The sequence below is a fragment of the Eutrema salsugineum genome, unplaced genomic scaffold (assembly GCF_000478725.1).
Source record: "Eutrema salsugineum unplaced genomic scaffold, Eutsalg1_0 scaffold_15, whole genome shotgun sequence".
NCBI classification, from domain to species: Eukaryota; Viridiplantae; Streptophyta; class Magnoliopsida; order Brassicales; family Brassicaceae; genus Eutrema; species Eutrema salsugineum.
The window spans coordinates 731,045-744,294 of record NW_006256867.1 but is presented as its reverse complement, the minus strand read 5'-3'; the positions used below and the strand labels follow the sequence as shown (position 1 = coordinate 744,294).

General features: G+C 35.4%; 4 protein-coding genes and 2 non-coding genes across 6 annotated transcripts; 4 read left to right on the top strand and 2 right to left on the bottom strand.

Annotated features, from left to right (window-relative positions):
• Positions 1–64: 64 nt before the first annotated feature.
• Positions 65–1,605, bottom strand: LOC18021742 (3-hydroxyacyl-[acyl-carrier-protein] dehydratase FabZ). The gene is made up of 4 exons (XM_006404618.2): positions 1,331–1,605; positions 1,179–1,239; positions 895–1,039; positions 65–446 (listed from the first exon to the last, which is right to left on the bottom strand). Exons 1-4 carry the CDS (start codon positions 1,536–1,538, stop codon positions 192–194), a joined length of 669 nt encoding a protein of 222 aa, XP_006404681.1. The 5' UTR covers positions 1,539–1,605; the 3' UTR covers positions 65–191.
• A 92-nt stretch (positions 1,606–1,697) lies between these two features.
• On the top strand, positions 1,698–1,771 carry TRNAI-AAU. Its single transcript has one exon. It is a non-coding gene; the product is annotated as a tRNA-Ile (tRNA).
• A 3,334-nt stretch (positions 1,772–5,105) lies between these two features.
• Positions 5,106–5,179, top strand: TRNAI-AAU. The gene has a single exon. It is a non-coding gene; the product is annotated as a tRNA-Ile (tRNA).
• Positions 5,180–7,517: 2,338 nt separating this feature from the next.
• On the top strand, positions 7,518–8,261 carry LOC18021741 (putative F-box/kelch-repeat protein At4g02310). The gene has a single exon (XM_024158467.1). It carries the CDS (start codon positions 7,518–7,520, stop codon positions 8,259–8,261), a length of 744 nt encoding a protein of 247 aa, XP_024014235.1.
• A 1,861-nt stretch (positions 8,262–10,122) lies between these two features.
• On the top strand, positions 10,123–11,241 carry LOC18021740 (putative F-box/kelch-repeat protein At4g02310). The gene has a single exon (XM_006404615.1). The coding sequence runs from the start codon at positions 10,123–10,125 to the stop codon at positions 11,239–11,241; it is 1,119 nt and encodes a 372-aa protein (XP_006404678.1).
• A 660-nt stretch (positions 11,242–11,901) lies between these two features.
• LOC18021739 (putative F-box/LRR-repeat/kelch-repeat protein At1g11620) lies at positions 11,902–13,040 on the bottom strand. Its single transcript, XM_024158466.1, is given in 2 exon segments — positions 11,902–12,629; positions 12,632–13,040. Coding segments are annotated over 2 exon segments (1,137 nt in total).
• Positions 13,041–13,250: the final 210 nt, after the last annotated feature.

Here is a 13,250-nt window from a genome sequence, read left to right as displayed (position 1 = left end):
TCACGCTGTTCTATATTTATATAGCATGAATCTTCATCAATCAGAGAGCAAGAGAGACACAAAAGGGCATAAGAACCTTGAAGAAACTCATATAAAATGTCAGATAACCTAAGTTTGGTCTTGTCTAGTCTTGTGAACAACAGAAGGATCAACAAACACACAGCGAGTGGCTCCACCACTAATGCGTGTGATCAAGAACTACCTGCAGAAACCATCATGAACTCGCCTTCGCACACCAAAACGCCACCCACATAAGCTTTACCTTCCATCTTAGCAAGCCCGAACCGTTTCTGGAACTTGAGAAGAGTCATCCTCATGACCAGTGTGTCTCCTGCAATCACTGGTTTGCGGAATCTCACTTTATCAATACCGGCAAAGAAGAAGTTATCCCGAGAGCCTCCTACTTCTGGCTGCAGCATTACTATACCTCCAACTTGCGCCATTGCCTGCAACAAACAAATTCAACTTTTCAGTGAAGTGATCTTGAAGACCAAAGAAACAATCCTTCCATCTCACAGATCATGGCTCATCTAACCGGGATTTAAAATCCCAAACCTATATCAAATTAGCAAGATCATTAACCTCTTTCAATTTTAAACTCAGATTTTCACAGATAGTTTCACACGTTTTAAAACTAGTTTTTAGCGATCTTGAAATCTCTCTAAACTCTATATATTAATATCACAAAAAGACCATTGATTTTACCAATCGGATAAAGTTCTCACACTAATTTATCAGGCTTCAGAATCCAAAACCAACATCAAAACTAGCAGGTCATTAACTTGTTGTCATTGTTACATTACAGCATTTTCTACAAGTACACAATCAAAAGCACATAGAGAATCAAAAGATCTTTGAGCATTGTTGAAAGATTGCAACTTTAAGCTTTATTACCTCAATCATAAGAACACCAGGCATGATGGGTCGATCAGGGAAATGTCCAGGGAAGAAATTGTCATTGATTGTGACATTCTTAATAGCTACAGCTGAAACACCAGGCGTATACTCGATCACTCTATCCACCAGCAGAAACGGGAACCTAAAAATTGCAGAATCATAATCATCATCATCATCTGTCCCACAATGTCAATAAGAAAGGATCAAACTTTCTTTTTTTCGAATTGTTTAGGATCAAACTTTCAAACATAGGTTTTGACGAAAATCTTCGAAAATTGTACCTGTGAGGCAATATCTCTCTGATCTTGTTAATGTCCATTACCGTTGGAAATTCAGGGAATTCTGGAGATTAGAGAGAGAGAAAGAAGAGACGAATTTAGTGGGAGAATTGAAATGTTCACAAGAACATCTGAGAGATCGAGAAATTTCTTACTGAGTTCGATTGGGGTATCTTTTTCAGATGAGATGTTATCGCCATTGTTGGAACAACGAAGCGCGAGGGAATTGGATCGCTTGTTGGGTAGGAGAGAAACAGAGTGAGATCTGGAGAATGAGAGATTGAGAGGTGTTCTTGGCTGATAATGAGGATGACTCAGTGAGTCAGAGCCCAAGAAGAGTACCGAGTTGGAAGTAGTAGCCATTATCAAAATGGTAGAGTGAGTTTGAGAGAATGTGAGACGTTTTGCAAGTCGAAGAAGCGGAGAGTCCAAAGGTGTTGGATTATGCAGTGGGAGACGTCAACAAAAATGTAGAAGTTGATTTAAAGGATATATAATACAATGTTGATAGATCATCAAAAAGGCCTATTAGCTCAGTTGGTTAGAGCGTCGTGCTAATAACGCGAAGGTCACAGGTTCGATCCCTGTATAGGCCATTTATTTTGTGTTCCCCTTTTAGTCATTTTAAAAAGCTAGCTCGGTATTCAACAGTTTTTAATTGATGAACTTTTGTTTTTAAAGAATCTTACAAATTCACTTTAAGTATATCTTTTGTTATTGATTTTTGTTTTTAGTTAGTTTTTTTTACTCTAGCATACTTTACTTAGTCATGTTCTGTTTTCTTTTGAATTATTTCATCTTTTGAATTATTTCATCTTTTGAATTATTTCATCTTTTCAAATATTTCATATTTTCGTTTAAATTTTAAATGTCATTGTTTTATATAGCAAATTAGACACGTTGTGGCTATAATATATTTTTAGATTGATTCGGTTGTCGACAAAAAAAAAAAGATTGATTCGGTTCCCTCTGTTCTCTCATCACTATCTTTCACAGAGGGCGAATTGTTCTCAGTTTTTGTTGTGTAAATTCCGATTAATATCGGATGTTTTCCGGCTTAGGTCGGATCTTTCTTTCCGTTTAACGGAGAATAATTTCTGATTTATTTGGATTGTCACTTCCTTCAATCAGAGTCCTTTGCTTTCATTTGTTGTTGATTTCTTAATTCAATCTTACACTAATCCTTAGTGGTGTGTCAGATTTGTTTACAGGAATCATCATTTTTCAAGTTAGAGCATTGGATTTCTGGTTGTTTGGTTGTTCTTCCCCTTTCTCCTCTACCTATGGTTTCCTCTTTCAATTGAGGCGGGGATGAGTGGATCTGGTGGTAAGAGTTGGAACTTTTCTTCTTTGATTTTTGGTTTCATCTGCTCTTGGCTCGGAGAATGAAACTCCCCAAATTCCTATTGAGCCTTGTCAAGGCAAAGGATGATGTCTTGAGTTTTCGATGAACGGCGGCAATTCTACTGAAGAAGTCAATTTTTAGCCTGTGTTACCCACGAGATCTAACCTGGAGGAGAAAAAAAGGATGTGAAGAAAAGAAGATGTTTAGGCGAAGCTTTCTGATGGCACTGGAGATTTGCTGATGATTCCCGGAGATAAAACCGTCGTCGGCGGAGTCTTGACGGCAATGCAGCGATTTGTTTTCGAATTGCCACGTTTGCCCTTGTTATTCTTCATAAAACGCGTGTCTATGATGTGTATGTCTTTTAACTCGTGTTTATCTTGATTTGTATGGGCTGTTGATGGGCTTTGTCAAACTCTTTGCACTCCACCTTTTATGAGCTTCTTTTACTAATGATAAATGGACGACAAAAAAAAAGATTGATTAGACTAACATTTGTAATTTTTCTATATTCATTTATAATCTCTAAACAATAGTTCTGAGTTTACTTGAGGATCATATATCTTTAATAAGCTAGTATCCATCCAACTTTGGAATGTCTTTTGAAATCTAGTAATCTGTAGCTACAACAAAACTGTAGTTTTGCCATCACCATTACCAAAAAATAACAAACAAGTTAGTCTAGAGGGGAAAATATATATATATATATATATATAATAAATGAGTTAAAGATTTGAATATACTAATTAAAGTTTTATGTTGTTCGTCTTTGATAAATTCTTACAATTGATTTTTTGATAAATTTTTATAATTGATTTGACGTGAAAGAGGTCTGATTGAAGCTAAGTTTATATCTTTTATGTGTTTTTAGTTATTTTTGTTCATTTGTTATGAAATTCAATTCTATTAAAATTCAAAATGGTATCAAAATATTATTACTTCAAAATTTAACGAAGTTGAAAGCACTGTAATGAACTAATAGTGCATGCTTGTTAGTCTACTATTTATAAGCAATTTTAGCATAATTTTAAAATGTATAATGATGAGAATATAAAACTATATATATATATATATATATATATCCCATGGTATATATCTAAGAAAATATATAAAGACAAAATAACTTATAATAATATATTGACCTCTTCTGCTACCAGACAGTTAAGTTCATAACCTTCTCATGGAGAAGTTAAGAAGTGAAGGATTCTCTAAGCCTGCTAAATTCACTGCAGTTGTGGGCTATTTGAATGATTATGTGCCTAAGAATTTGAGAATGGAAATCGACGTTATTGATGCAGTAGAAACGAATAGTAAGTAACAAATCTCAATTGTAAATTGTCTCTATTACAAGTTTGTGCGAATAATATACTGTAAAACGAGTTAGATAGACAAATTAGTTAGGTTTGACAACTCTATCTATAGTCATTAATTTAGTATATAAAATATCTATGTAAAAAAATTCTTAAATTTTAAGACAGTTTTCTATAAAAAAATTATCATAGTGCGTCTTAAGTCCTACTTTACATGATTTTAAAACACGTAAGAGAACTTAGTTAAGGTGAGTATGCTCAACCAAAATCGATTAGTTAGACAGTAAGATATAGCTTATGTAGCACAAAAGCGTGACTTGATAGAAGAAAGAGATAAAATGATCATGTTTAAGGTGGAAACTATAACCAGGGCCGGCCCAAACTCCCTGTGCGCCTAAAGCCCAACTTCAAAATGATGTCCATCAAATAAAAAAGAAGACAAATTAAAAAACTGATAAAAAAATGATAAAAAAAAATGCAGACATAGGAATTCGAACTCTAGACATTAGAGAAGTAGAAATATTGTTCAAACCACTACACTAAAGGAAAATTTGTTAAAAATGATGCCTTTAAATTTGATATATAATTTGGCGCCTAAAACCCTTGCTTCATGGGTTTTAGGTCAGGGTCGGCCCTGACTATAATCTTTTGATGGAAAATTATATCAGTAGTTTAATCGTGTCGGATAAATCTTTACTAAGAAATCCCACAAAATTTTATGTCAAATATAGTGGATTTTCCCATAATTAATTTATGCATGCATGTCAAACAAAAGCAATCGAGATGAATAATAATAAAAAAATCAGTATGTATTTGGACATAGAAAAGAACTCTCAAACCCTTTAAAAGAAAAAAATAGAGAAGAACACTCATGCAAAAAGCCAACCCACAAAATTGTTGCAGAAACAACTAATTGCCTAACAGGAAAAGAAATTATAATAAATTTTATAAAGAAAAATGAATATGTTTTTTTTAATTGATTTCACCAATAGAACATGTTTTTCAGTAATCATTAGTAACCAAAAATTTCAAATTGAGTTGAGGTCATGTGTGTCACTGCGAGACAGTTAATGAGGATGACTCAGTGAGTCAGAGCCCTTAAGAGTACCGAGTTGGAAGTGGTAACCATTATCAAAGTGGTCGAGTGAGTTTGAGAGAATGTGAGACGTTTTGCAAGTCGAAGAAGCGGAGAGTCCAAAGGTGTTGGATTGTGCAGTGGGAGACGTCAACAAAAATGTAGAATTTGATTAAAAAATGTAGATAGACCTTCAAAAAGGCCTATTAGCTCAGTTGGTTAGAGCGTCGTGCTAATAACGCGAAGGTCACAGGTTCGATCCCTGTATAGGCCATTTATTTTGTGTTCCCCTTTTGGTCATTTTAAAAAGCTAGCTCGGTCTTCAACACTTTTCAAGAAACTCACTTGTAGTATACTGTATACCAGAGTTTTTAACTGATGAACTTTTGTTTTTGTTTTTAAAGAATCTTACAAATTCACTTGAAGTATATCTTTTGTTATTGATTTTTGTTTTTAGTTTGTTTTTTTTTTTTACTCTGGCATACTTTATATGCAAAGCCATATATACTCGATTACAATTAAGAGTGGATCAGTGATTAATTTGGAATGATTAATTTAGTGTTTTTCTTCCAAATCTCCTAATACTGAATCTAGCATTCATGATATTATTCAAGTTATTGAATTAGTCACTTATAGAGGTTTTGTGAAATGTCTTTATATTGGAGAAATAAGGATTTCATCAATAAAATATATCAAAATTACAACAAAAAAATATGAACGTTTTTTCCTTTTTTTGTTTATATCAAAAACTTGAGTTAACTTATAATGTAAACAACTAATTTGTAAGTTAGAGGTTAAGTTAGACGAACCTTTTCTTTAAAAGGTTGTTGTTGAAGTTAAGTTAAATAAACGGTTTCTTCAAAAGGTGGTTGTTGAGGACAAGAGTGAGTGCTCCATCTTAATGGTTGATGTAGTGTATTCTTGGTTGGCTCTTATATGCGTTAGTTGTGGCCAACTGGATCATAAAACTTTCCGTTGTCTAAGATTATCACTTGAGTTACAACAAGATCCATTTTCTGATTCAGATACATGAACAAATACTAAAACTGCATCAACCATGAACTCAAGCAATCCTTTACTAGTCGTGGTTGCTCCACGTGCTTTTCAAAGCTGGCTAGTGAACCTTCTAGCTCTGAGAATGTCCATGTTCTTGCAAGTGTCTATAATTACCATCTCTCCACTGACTATTGAAATTGCTACTAGCTCTTACTCCATATACTGTGAATCAGTTCTAAAGGATGACTCTACTCCATCACATTTCTCATCCGCACTTTTTTGTCCCCACTGTCAATGAAAAGCAAAGAAACTAAATATATGCATATGTCAGTGAAACTATTGCGTATGAAGAGGGAAATGAAGAAATGGATGTGCGAGTTCACGGTAATAAGTGGTTTGCATTATTGGAGTTAAAGGAATCAGCTCTCCTTACGAAATATGGACTTGAATGTATACTTAATTCAGAAGATCCGAAGAGGATGGCTAATCAGCCCAACTAAAAAGATCTAAAAAATGCAATGGACTATGGTTGATTTCATGGAAGCCGTGGTCGTAGAGACCGAGGTGGTCGTCAACACATCAACTAGTGATCTCTAATGAGCTAGCTCTGTGTTTGTGAGTGATTGGGGGCTGTGTTTGAACTTACTTGCACAATCTCCTAACACTACAAAAACTTTTCTGATCAGATACACCTTCCAGACTACAGTTCATTCGATTTGGAGAGAGAGAAATAACAGGAGACATGGCGAGGCACCTTCAACAGCTCCCCGACTGGTCAAGATGATTGACAAACACGTCCGCAATCAGATTTGTTCTATCCGCAGTAATGGAGTAATGAAGTATGCAGATGGATTGGAAGTTTGGTTTTCTTCAAGATAAGACTTAAGATTTAAAATCTTGTTTTTCTTCAAAAATGTAAAGAATAAGATTGTAAAACATTGTTTTTTTTTTTGAATATATTTTAACATTTTATTAAAAAAAAAATAAATAATAAGCTAGCTCTGCTCTTTCCTTTCTTTCTTTAGCTTATGTTGACTCTTAAAAACTATCTTACTGTATACATGCTTATTTTCCTCTCTTAAACTGCTATTTCAAACTGAAAACAGTTATACCGTTGTAATATTTATTTGCTTTTTAATAGAAGTATTTTCTTAAAATATGTTAAGAAAAAAAAAATCAGTACAAATACTAGGGTTAGGGTTTCGTGAAATTTCTCCACCAAGCCAAAACCAATCGTAAGACAGAAATCAAACCCTAAAATTCCAAAAGACGATGACTACCACCGCCGCTTCCAACACGAACGAGCCACCATCTTTGTTCTATTCATTGCCAAACGACCTCGTTTTGAACGTCTTAGCTCGAGTCCCGAGACGGTGTCACCCCTCTCTCTCTCTTGTGTCTCGAAGAGCTTACGATCTCTGGTAAACTCCTCTGAGCTTCGGAAGACGCGATCTCTCTTGGGCAAGGATGACTCCTTTTACGTCTGCTTTGGAGACATTGATTCTCCTTTCCGAACTTATCAGTGGTTTATTCTTAACCAGAATACTACGACTGATCAATATCGTTTAGTCTCGATCCCTTTTCCTTCTTTGCCTTACCCATGCTTTTCGACTTTCATGGTTGGTTCCGAGATCTACTTCGTCCGGGGTTATTACAATCCCAATTTTTCTTTCCACAAAAGCAAGTGGATCCTCGATTCTCGGTCTGGAAAGATGCGTCAGGGTCCATGTACACTAGTGGCCCGCCGTTTTGCAGCTGTGGGACTTTTGGATAAGAATATTTACTCTTTTGGAAAGTACAAAAAGGAGGACGAAGAGATCCAAGTGGAAGTGTTTGATCAAAAGACACAAACTTGGGTAGTAGCTCCAAATCCCGACGTGGAAGTTCCAACTATACGTATGTCGGTGGTGCGCCCGTCACTTGGGAGAGAAATTTATGCTACATACAATAATGGATACATCATAGTTTATGATTCTAGAGGTGGTAAATGTGAGACGATTGACTCACCAGCGGGTGCATTCTATGGAGAAAATGTGTGTATGATTGAAAATGTGCTCTACACTTACAAGTCCAGATTTGGGTTAATGTGGTTTGACTCTAAATATAAGGAATGGAGAGTGGTTAATGGTTTGAAACTCAGCGATGGTTATGTGAGCAAAGTCGCAATGGCTGAATACTATGGAATGTTGGCGCTTTTGTGGGAACGTTGGGGAGAAAAGATGAACAAGGAGATTTGGTGCTCAATGATCTCGTTGGATAAAAGTGGAGTAGAGATTACAGGGAAGGTTGAGTGGATTGATCATGTACTTTCCATCCCTAGTAGCAATACGATTATGCATTGTTTACGCCGTATGGATTAGAGGTATGTCCAGAATGGTTTAAAGGTGATTTTTATGCTGTGTTTTGGCTCCTATATTCTATGTTTAAGTATTTCTCTGATCATACCTTAGTCATGTTCTGTTTTGTTTTGAATATTTTCATCTTTTTCGGTAACATTTATATGTCGTTGTTTTATATAGCAAACTCGTCACGTTGCCACTATAACATATTCTTAGATTAATTAGGCTAACATTTGTAGTTTTTCTATATTCATTTATCATCTCTAAAAAATAGTTCTGAGTTTACTATATACAGGATCATTTATCTTTAATAAGCTAGCATCCATCCAACTTTGGAAGGTCTTTTGAAATTCAGTGAAATCTAGTAATATGTAGCTACAACTACTGTTATTCTCTGTTTAAGTACTGCTTGCTCCGATCATACCTTTGATCATGTTCTGTTTTGTTTTGAATATTTCTTTCATCCTTTTTCCCGTAAAATTAAATGTCTTTCTTTTATAGCAAAGCTGTCACATCGTGACTATAACATATTCCTAGATTAATTAGGCTTAATTGACATTAGTAGTTTTCTAGAATAATTAATCAACTTCAAAAGAGTTACAATAGTTCTGAGCTTACTTGAGGATCATGTTTCGTAAAATTGCTAGTTTCCAAACTTTGGAAGTCCTGCCAAACCCCTGTACAGTGATGAAATTTAGTAATCCCTCACTACATAAAAAAAAAACTGCAATTTAGCCATTTAATCTAATAATGCGAAGGTAACGAAACCTGAATTTGCCATTTACTCTTTCTTTTTTTTTTGGGTCATTCTTATAAGTGATTAGCTTCTGTTTTTCCATTGTTTTGTGTGTTCAGTCTTCCAACACTTTTCAATAAATTCACTTGTTGTAACGTGCCCGTATCATACGCATTCATGATTTTGTTGAAGATTGTTGAAGAATGATCCAATTCAGTCTAAAAGTTGTCAAGGAAGCCAATTAAAGGGCGTTGAAGATGGTTCTGAATCAAGTAACGTGAGATTAATTTATTTATAAGTAATGTTCGAAAAAGAACCAACAAAGTCACTGCTTGGATCTAAGGACCATTGCCTTTTACATAGGCTTTATGCTAGTCGCTCTGTTTTAGTAGGCGCTTGACGCTTGAGATCAAGCTTAATACTTAATTACTTTGAAACTCTTCTTTTTCCGTTTAATTTGTCAGGGCATTACACCCAATGGATTAATTAAAATACTTGTATAATGTAATTGACTTTATCATGCAAGCAACAGTTTTGATAAAATTGCGTGAGATACACGACGCGGTTTCTCCTCGAAAAGGATTAGGTCAGCATCAGTTTCGCTTAACATCGTTCGAGTGTCATCCTATGCTTTGATCTTGATGAAGATGTTGTTAAGTTATTGTAAGAACCAAAATCGTTTTGTAACAACAATTTGCATTTGGAAATTAAAATCAAGTGTTTCACAAAACCATTCTAGCTTAATTTTCTCTTGATTTGATTGAATCGAATGAACCAAGCAAAATATGATGTGAACACATATCATAAGTTCTCTGTAGTTTACTAAGATCTTCTATGATTTTGATTTTACTTTGAGGTCCATATTTGTTAACTTCTTTTATTTGATGATATTTTTTATAATTGCATGTTTTTATAATTATGATAATTATCCAAAGATATTACAATTTGATTTAAAAGTACACTACTTTATATATGTAGTTAAGTATGTGTGATTTCTTTAAGGTATTTTGATATTTTTGAAGGTAAAAAAAAAAAGTGTTAAAAATACATTAAGTAGAAATATTAAAGATTAGGCTCAGTGAATATATTATTCCACCAAGCGAAAACCTAAAAAAGATATATCAAACCCTAAAAAATTACAAGACGATGTCTACAACCGCCGCTTCCAAAACCAAGAAGCCACCACTACCAAACAATGATCCTCCACAGCCATCGTCGTCGTTTGCCTCGTTACCAAACGACATCGTTATAAACATCTTAAGTCGAGTCCCGAGGCGGTATCATCCAATTCTCCCTCGCGTCTCCAAGAGCTTACGATCCCTCGTAAGTTCCTCGGAGCTTCGCAAGACGCGGTCTCTCATGGGCAAGGATGATGCCTTTTACGTCTGGTTCAGAAATGATTCTTCCCTAACCACTCATTGGTTCACTCTCAGTCACAAAACGACGACGGGTAAATATAGTTTAACCTCAGTCCCGTTTCCTTCACCGCCTGAGTCGTACTCTTCAGCTCTCATGGTGGGTTCCGATATCTACTTACTCTGCGGTTATATCAATCCCAGCAAGAGCATGTGGATCCTTGATTCTCGGTCTGGAAAGTTGCGTCAGGGTCCAAGTATGCGTGTTGCCTGGCCTTTTTCAGTTGCTGTGGGACAAGTTGACGAGAAGCTTTACATGTTTGGAAGGCGCCAAGACGAAGAACACAAAGAAGAGATCCAAGTGGAAGTTTTTGACACAAAGACGCAAACTTGGGAGGTAGCTCCAAATCCCGATGTGCACATTTCATACATACAGATTTCGGGTGTTGTAAGCCCGACACTGGACAGAAAGATTTATGCCAAGACTGATTATGGACAAGTTATAGTTTATGATCCGAGAGACGGTAAATGTGAGAAGATTGGTACACCATATAATATCAGCTGCAGTAAAGACGTGTGTGTGATAGACAATGTGCTCTACCTTTACTGCTTTTATTTTGGGTTAGTGTGGTATGACTCTAAGAAGAAGCAATGGAGAACAGTTAAAGGTTTGGAGCTCAATGAATTTTCTTACCACAATGTCGACGCAATGGCTGAATACAATGGAAAGTTGGTGTTAATACGGAAAAGTAGCACCATACAGAAGATGGATCAGATTTGCTGTGCAATGGTTGCGTTGGAATGGAGTTTGAATGGATTAGATATTGTGGGGAAGGTTGAGTGGTCTGACCACATACTATCCGTTCCTCGTGACTACAACATCGTGCATTGTTTAGGTCGTACGGATTAGTTAATCAAGATGTAAATAATATAGAATAAAACTGACAAAATATTGAAAGAAGATATATATATATATATATATATATATATATATTTGATGGCCTAGTAGTGATGATGATGTTGAATACTTTGCGAGTCGTTCTGTTTTAATTAATAACAATATGGTTTGTTTTCACGGTTATGCGCTGTTTTGGCTTATATATGTTCTATTTATGTACTGTTCTGTTCGGCCTAAACGGTTATGCTCTAATAAGTTATAAACTAACTTGATGTCTCAACTTAATAATGGAATCTGAATCAAGCTAGGATCGAAGTGGCAACCCACCACTAAGTGTTCAGTATTATGTTTAACTCCTTGGCACCCATCATTATTAAGTCACCTCAACCATGCATGGAGTTTTACTCTTGAACCCAATATACATAAAGTTTATACTTTTAATAATTGTATAGAGACAAAAGAATACAATTTCATCAGTTTAAAGAAAAAAGCAACAAGTTGAAGGATTCAAACTAAATAAATAATATATATAACGACTTTCTTCTTACAAAAAGGATTCAAACTAATAAACAACACTATCCCACTCTGTTTATGGAGTTCCAAAGTGAGACAATATAACACATCAAAAAACATAAACACTAAATTATCAACAATGGAACCTGATTCTTCTTCTCACCTAGAAGTGCCCGGAACCTGAAGCAAGCTCGGAACATAGTAGCAACCACCGATTGTACGACTCATCCAAGGGCGATATTCAAATTTTTGGAACTCTTCAGACTCCCCTGCAGTGAAGATGCTAACAGACCCGGTTTCATAGTGACGACCACATATCACAAGCTTACCATTGTTTTCATCGAAGTAACTTGAATATATACGAAACATGGTAAGTTCAGGTATAACAACTGTCATCAACATGTTCCAATGCTGCTTCTCCTTCACCCAAAAGTGTATTTTACGTGTTAGCTTGGATTGATGTAACAGAGAAAGGTGATCTCCTCTGAAAATCCCCAAAGACAGAAAATCTCCCCACCTAATTGACTCAATGAACGAAGAAGGAAGAAACACGGGCTCAAATCTCTCTTTCAAGAAATTGAAACTCTGTATTGAAAAGATTGTACTACCGCGTTTAATAAAACCTAGCCAATAAGGGGTTCCTTTCAAACACACATTTGACAATGGTAAACTGAAGAACCCATCAAAGTTTTCATCAACAGCAGCCTTCTAACAATCAGACTTGAAATCGTATACCCATAAATGAAGGCTGCTATGAGTAGCGCAACTAAACCTAATCATTTTGTAATCATTACAGTTTGATGCTTGGTTACTAATGTACCCAAGACCATAGGCATGATCAGTATCTTCAAAGCTAGTGACACGTTTGACACGTTTGATCCATCTTCCTTTTTCAATAAGGGATTTAAAACCAAAAGTCCAGCTCCCATGACCCATAACAAAAGACCATCACAATGGTAAACATTGTACACCAATAAATACCATAAAGATATGGGTTTAACAACCTCAGCATTCAAACAAGGGTTTTTGAGTTCACTGAAAACTATATCCACACAAGAAATTTTTGAACCTGATGATGAAGGAAGAGTGTCGTTAACCAGCATAAATTGCTGTTCTTTGCCACGCCAGCGCCAGAAGTGTTTGTTGACGAATCTATGGTCCACAATTAGGGTTTTCCACGGCTTGCAAGTTGATCTCAACCGAACCACAGATTGTGCTGGAACCCTCAAAAGTATCTCCTCCACCAAATCAATCGGAAACTCCATAGCCATTCTTTTTCTTTTTCTGACCTGAGCCATCGACTGATTTTTATCTTGATCCTGCATTTTGATATTTTGATATTGTAAATAAATTTTACAGTCTTTAATTGGTTTATATAGATGACAGTACTACGCTAGTCAAATCAAACTTGACACATGTATATTTCCCTAACGTGTCAAACACACAATTTTACATTGTTTAGTTTTTAACATATTTTATTTTCAATAGTTATCAAAAAAAAAAAGTAT

Coding starts and splice junctions, on each gene's coding strand:
- LOC18021742 (XM_006404618.2), bottom strand. CDS start 1,538: ATGGCTACTACTTCCAACTCGGTACTCTTCTTGGGCTCTGACTCACTG. Junction 1,040..1,178: donor AGAGAGATATTGCCTCACAG/GTACAATTTTCG, acceptor TGCAATTTTTAG/GTTCCCGTTTCTGCTGGTGG. Junction 447..894: donor CTGGTGTTCTTATGATTGAG/GTAATAAAGCTT, acceptor TGTTTGTTGCAG/GCAATGGCGCAAGTTGGAGG.
- LOC18021741 (XM_024158467.1), top strand. CDS start 7,518: ATGGTTGGTTCCGAGATCTACTTCGTCCGGGGTTATTACAATCCCAAT.
- LOC18021740 (XM_006404615.1), top strand. CDS start 10,123: ATGTCTACAACCGCCGCTTCCAAAACCAAGAAGCCACCACTACCAAAC.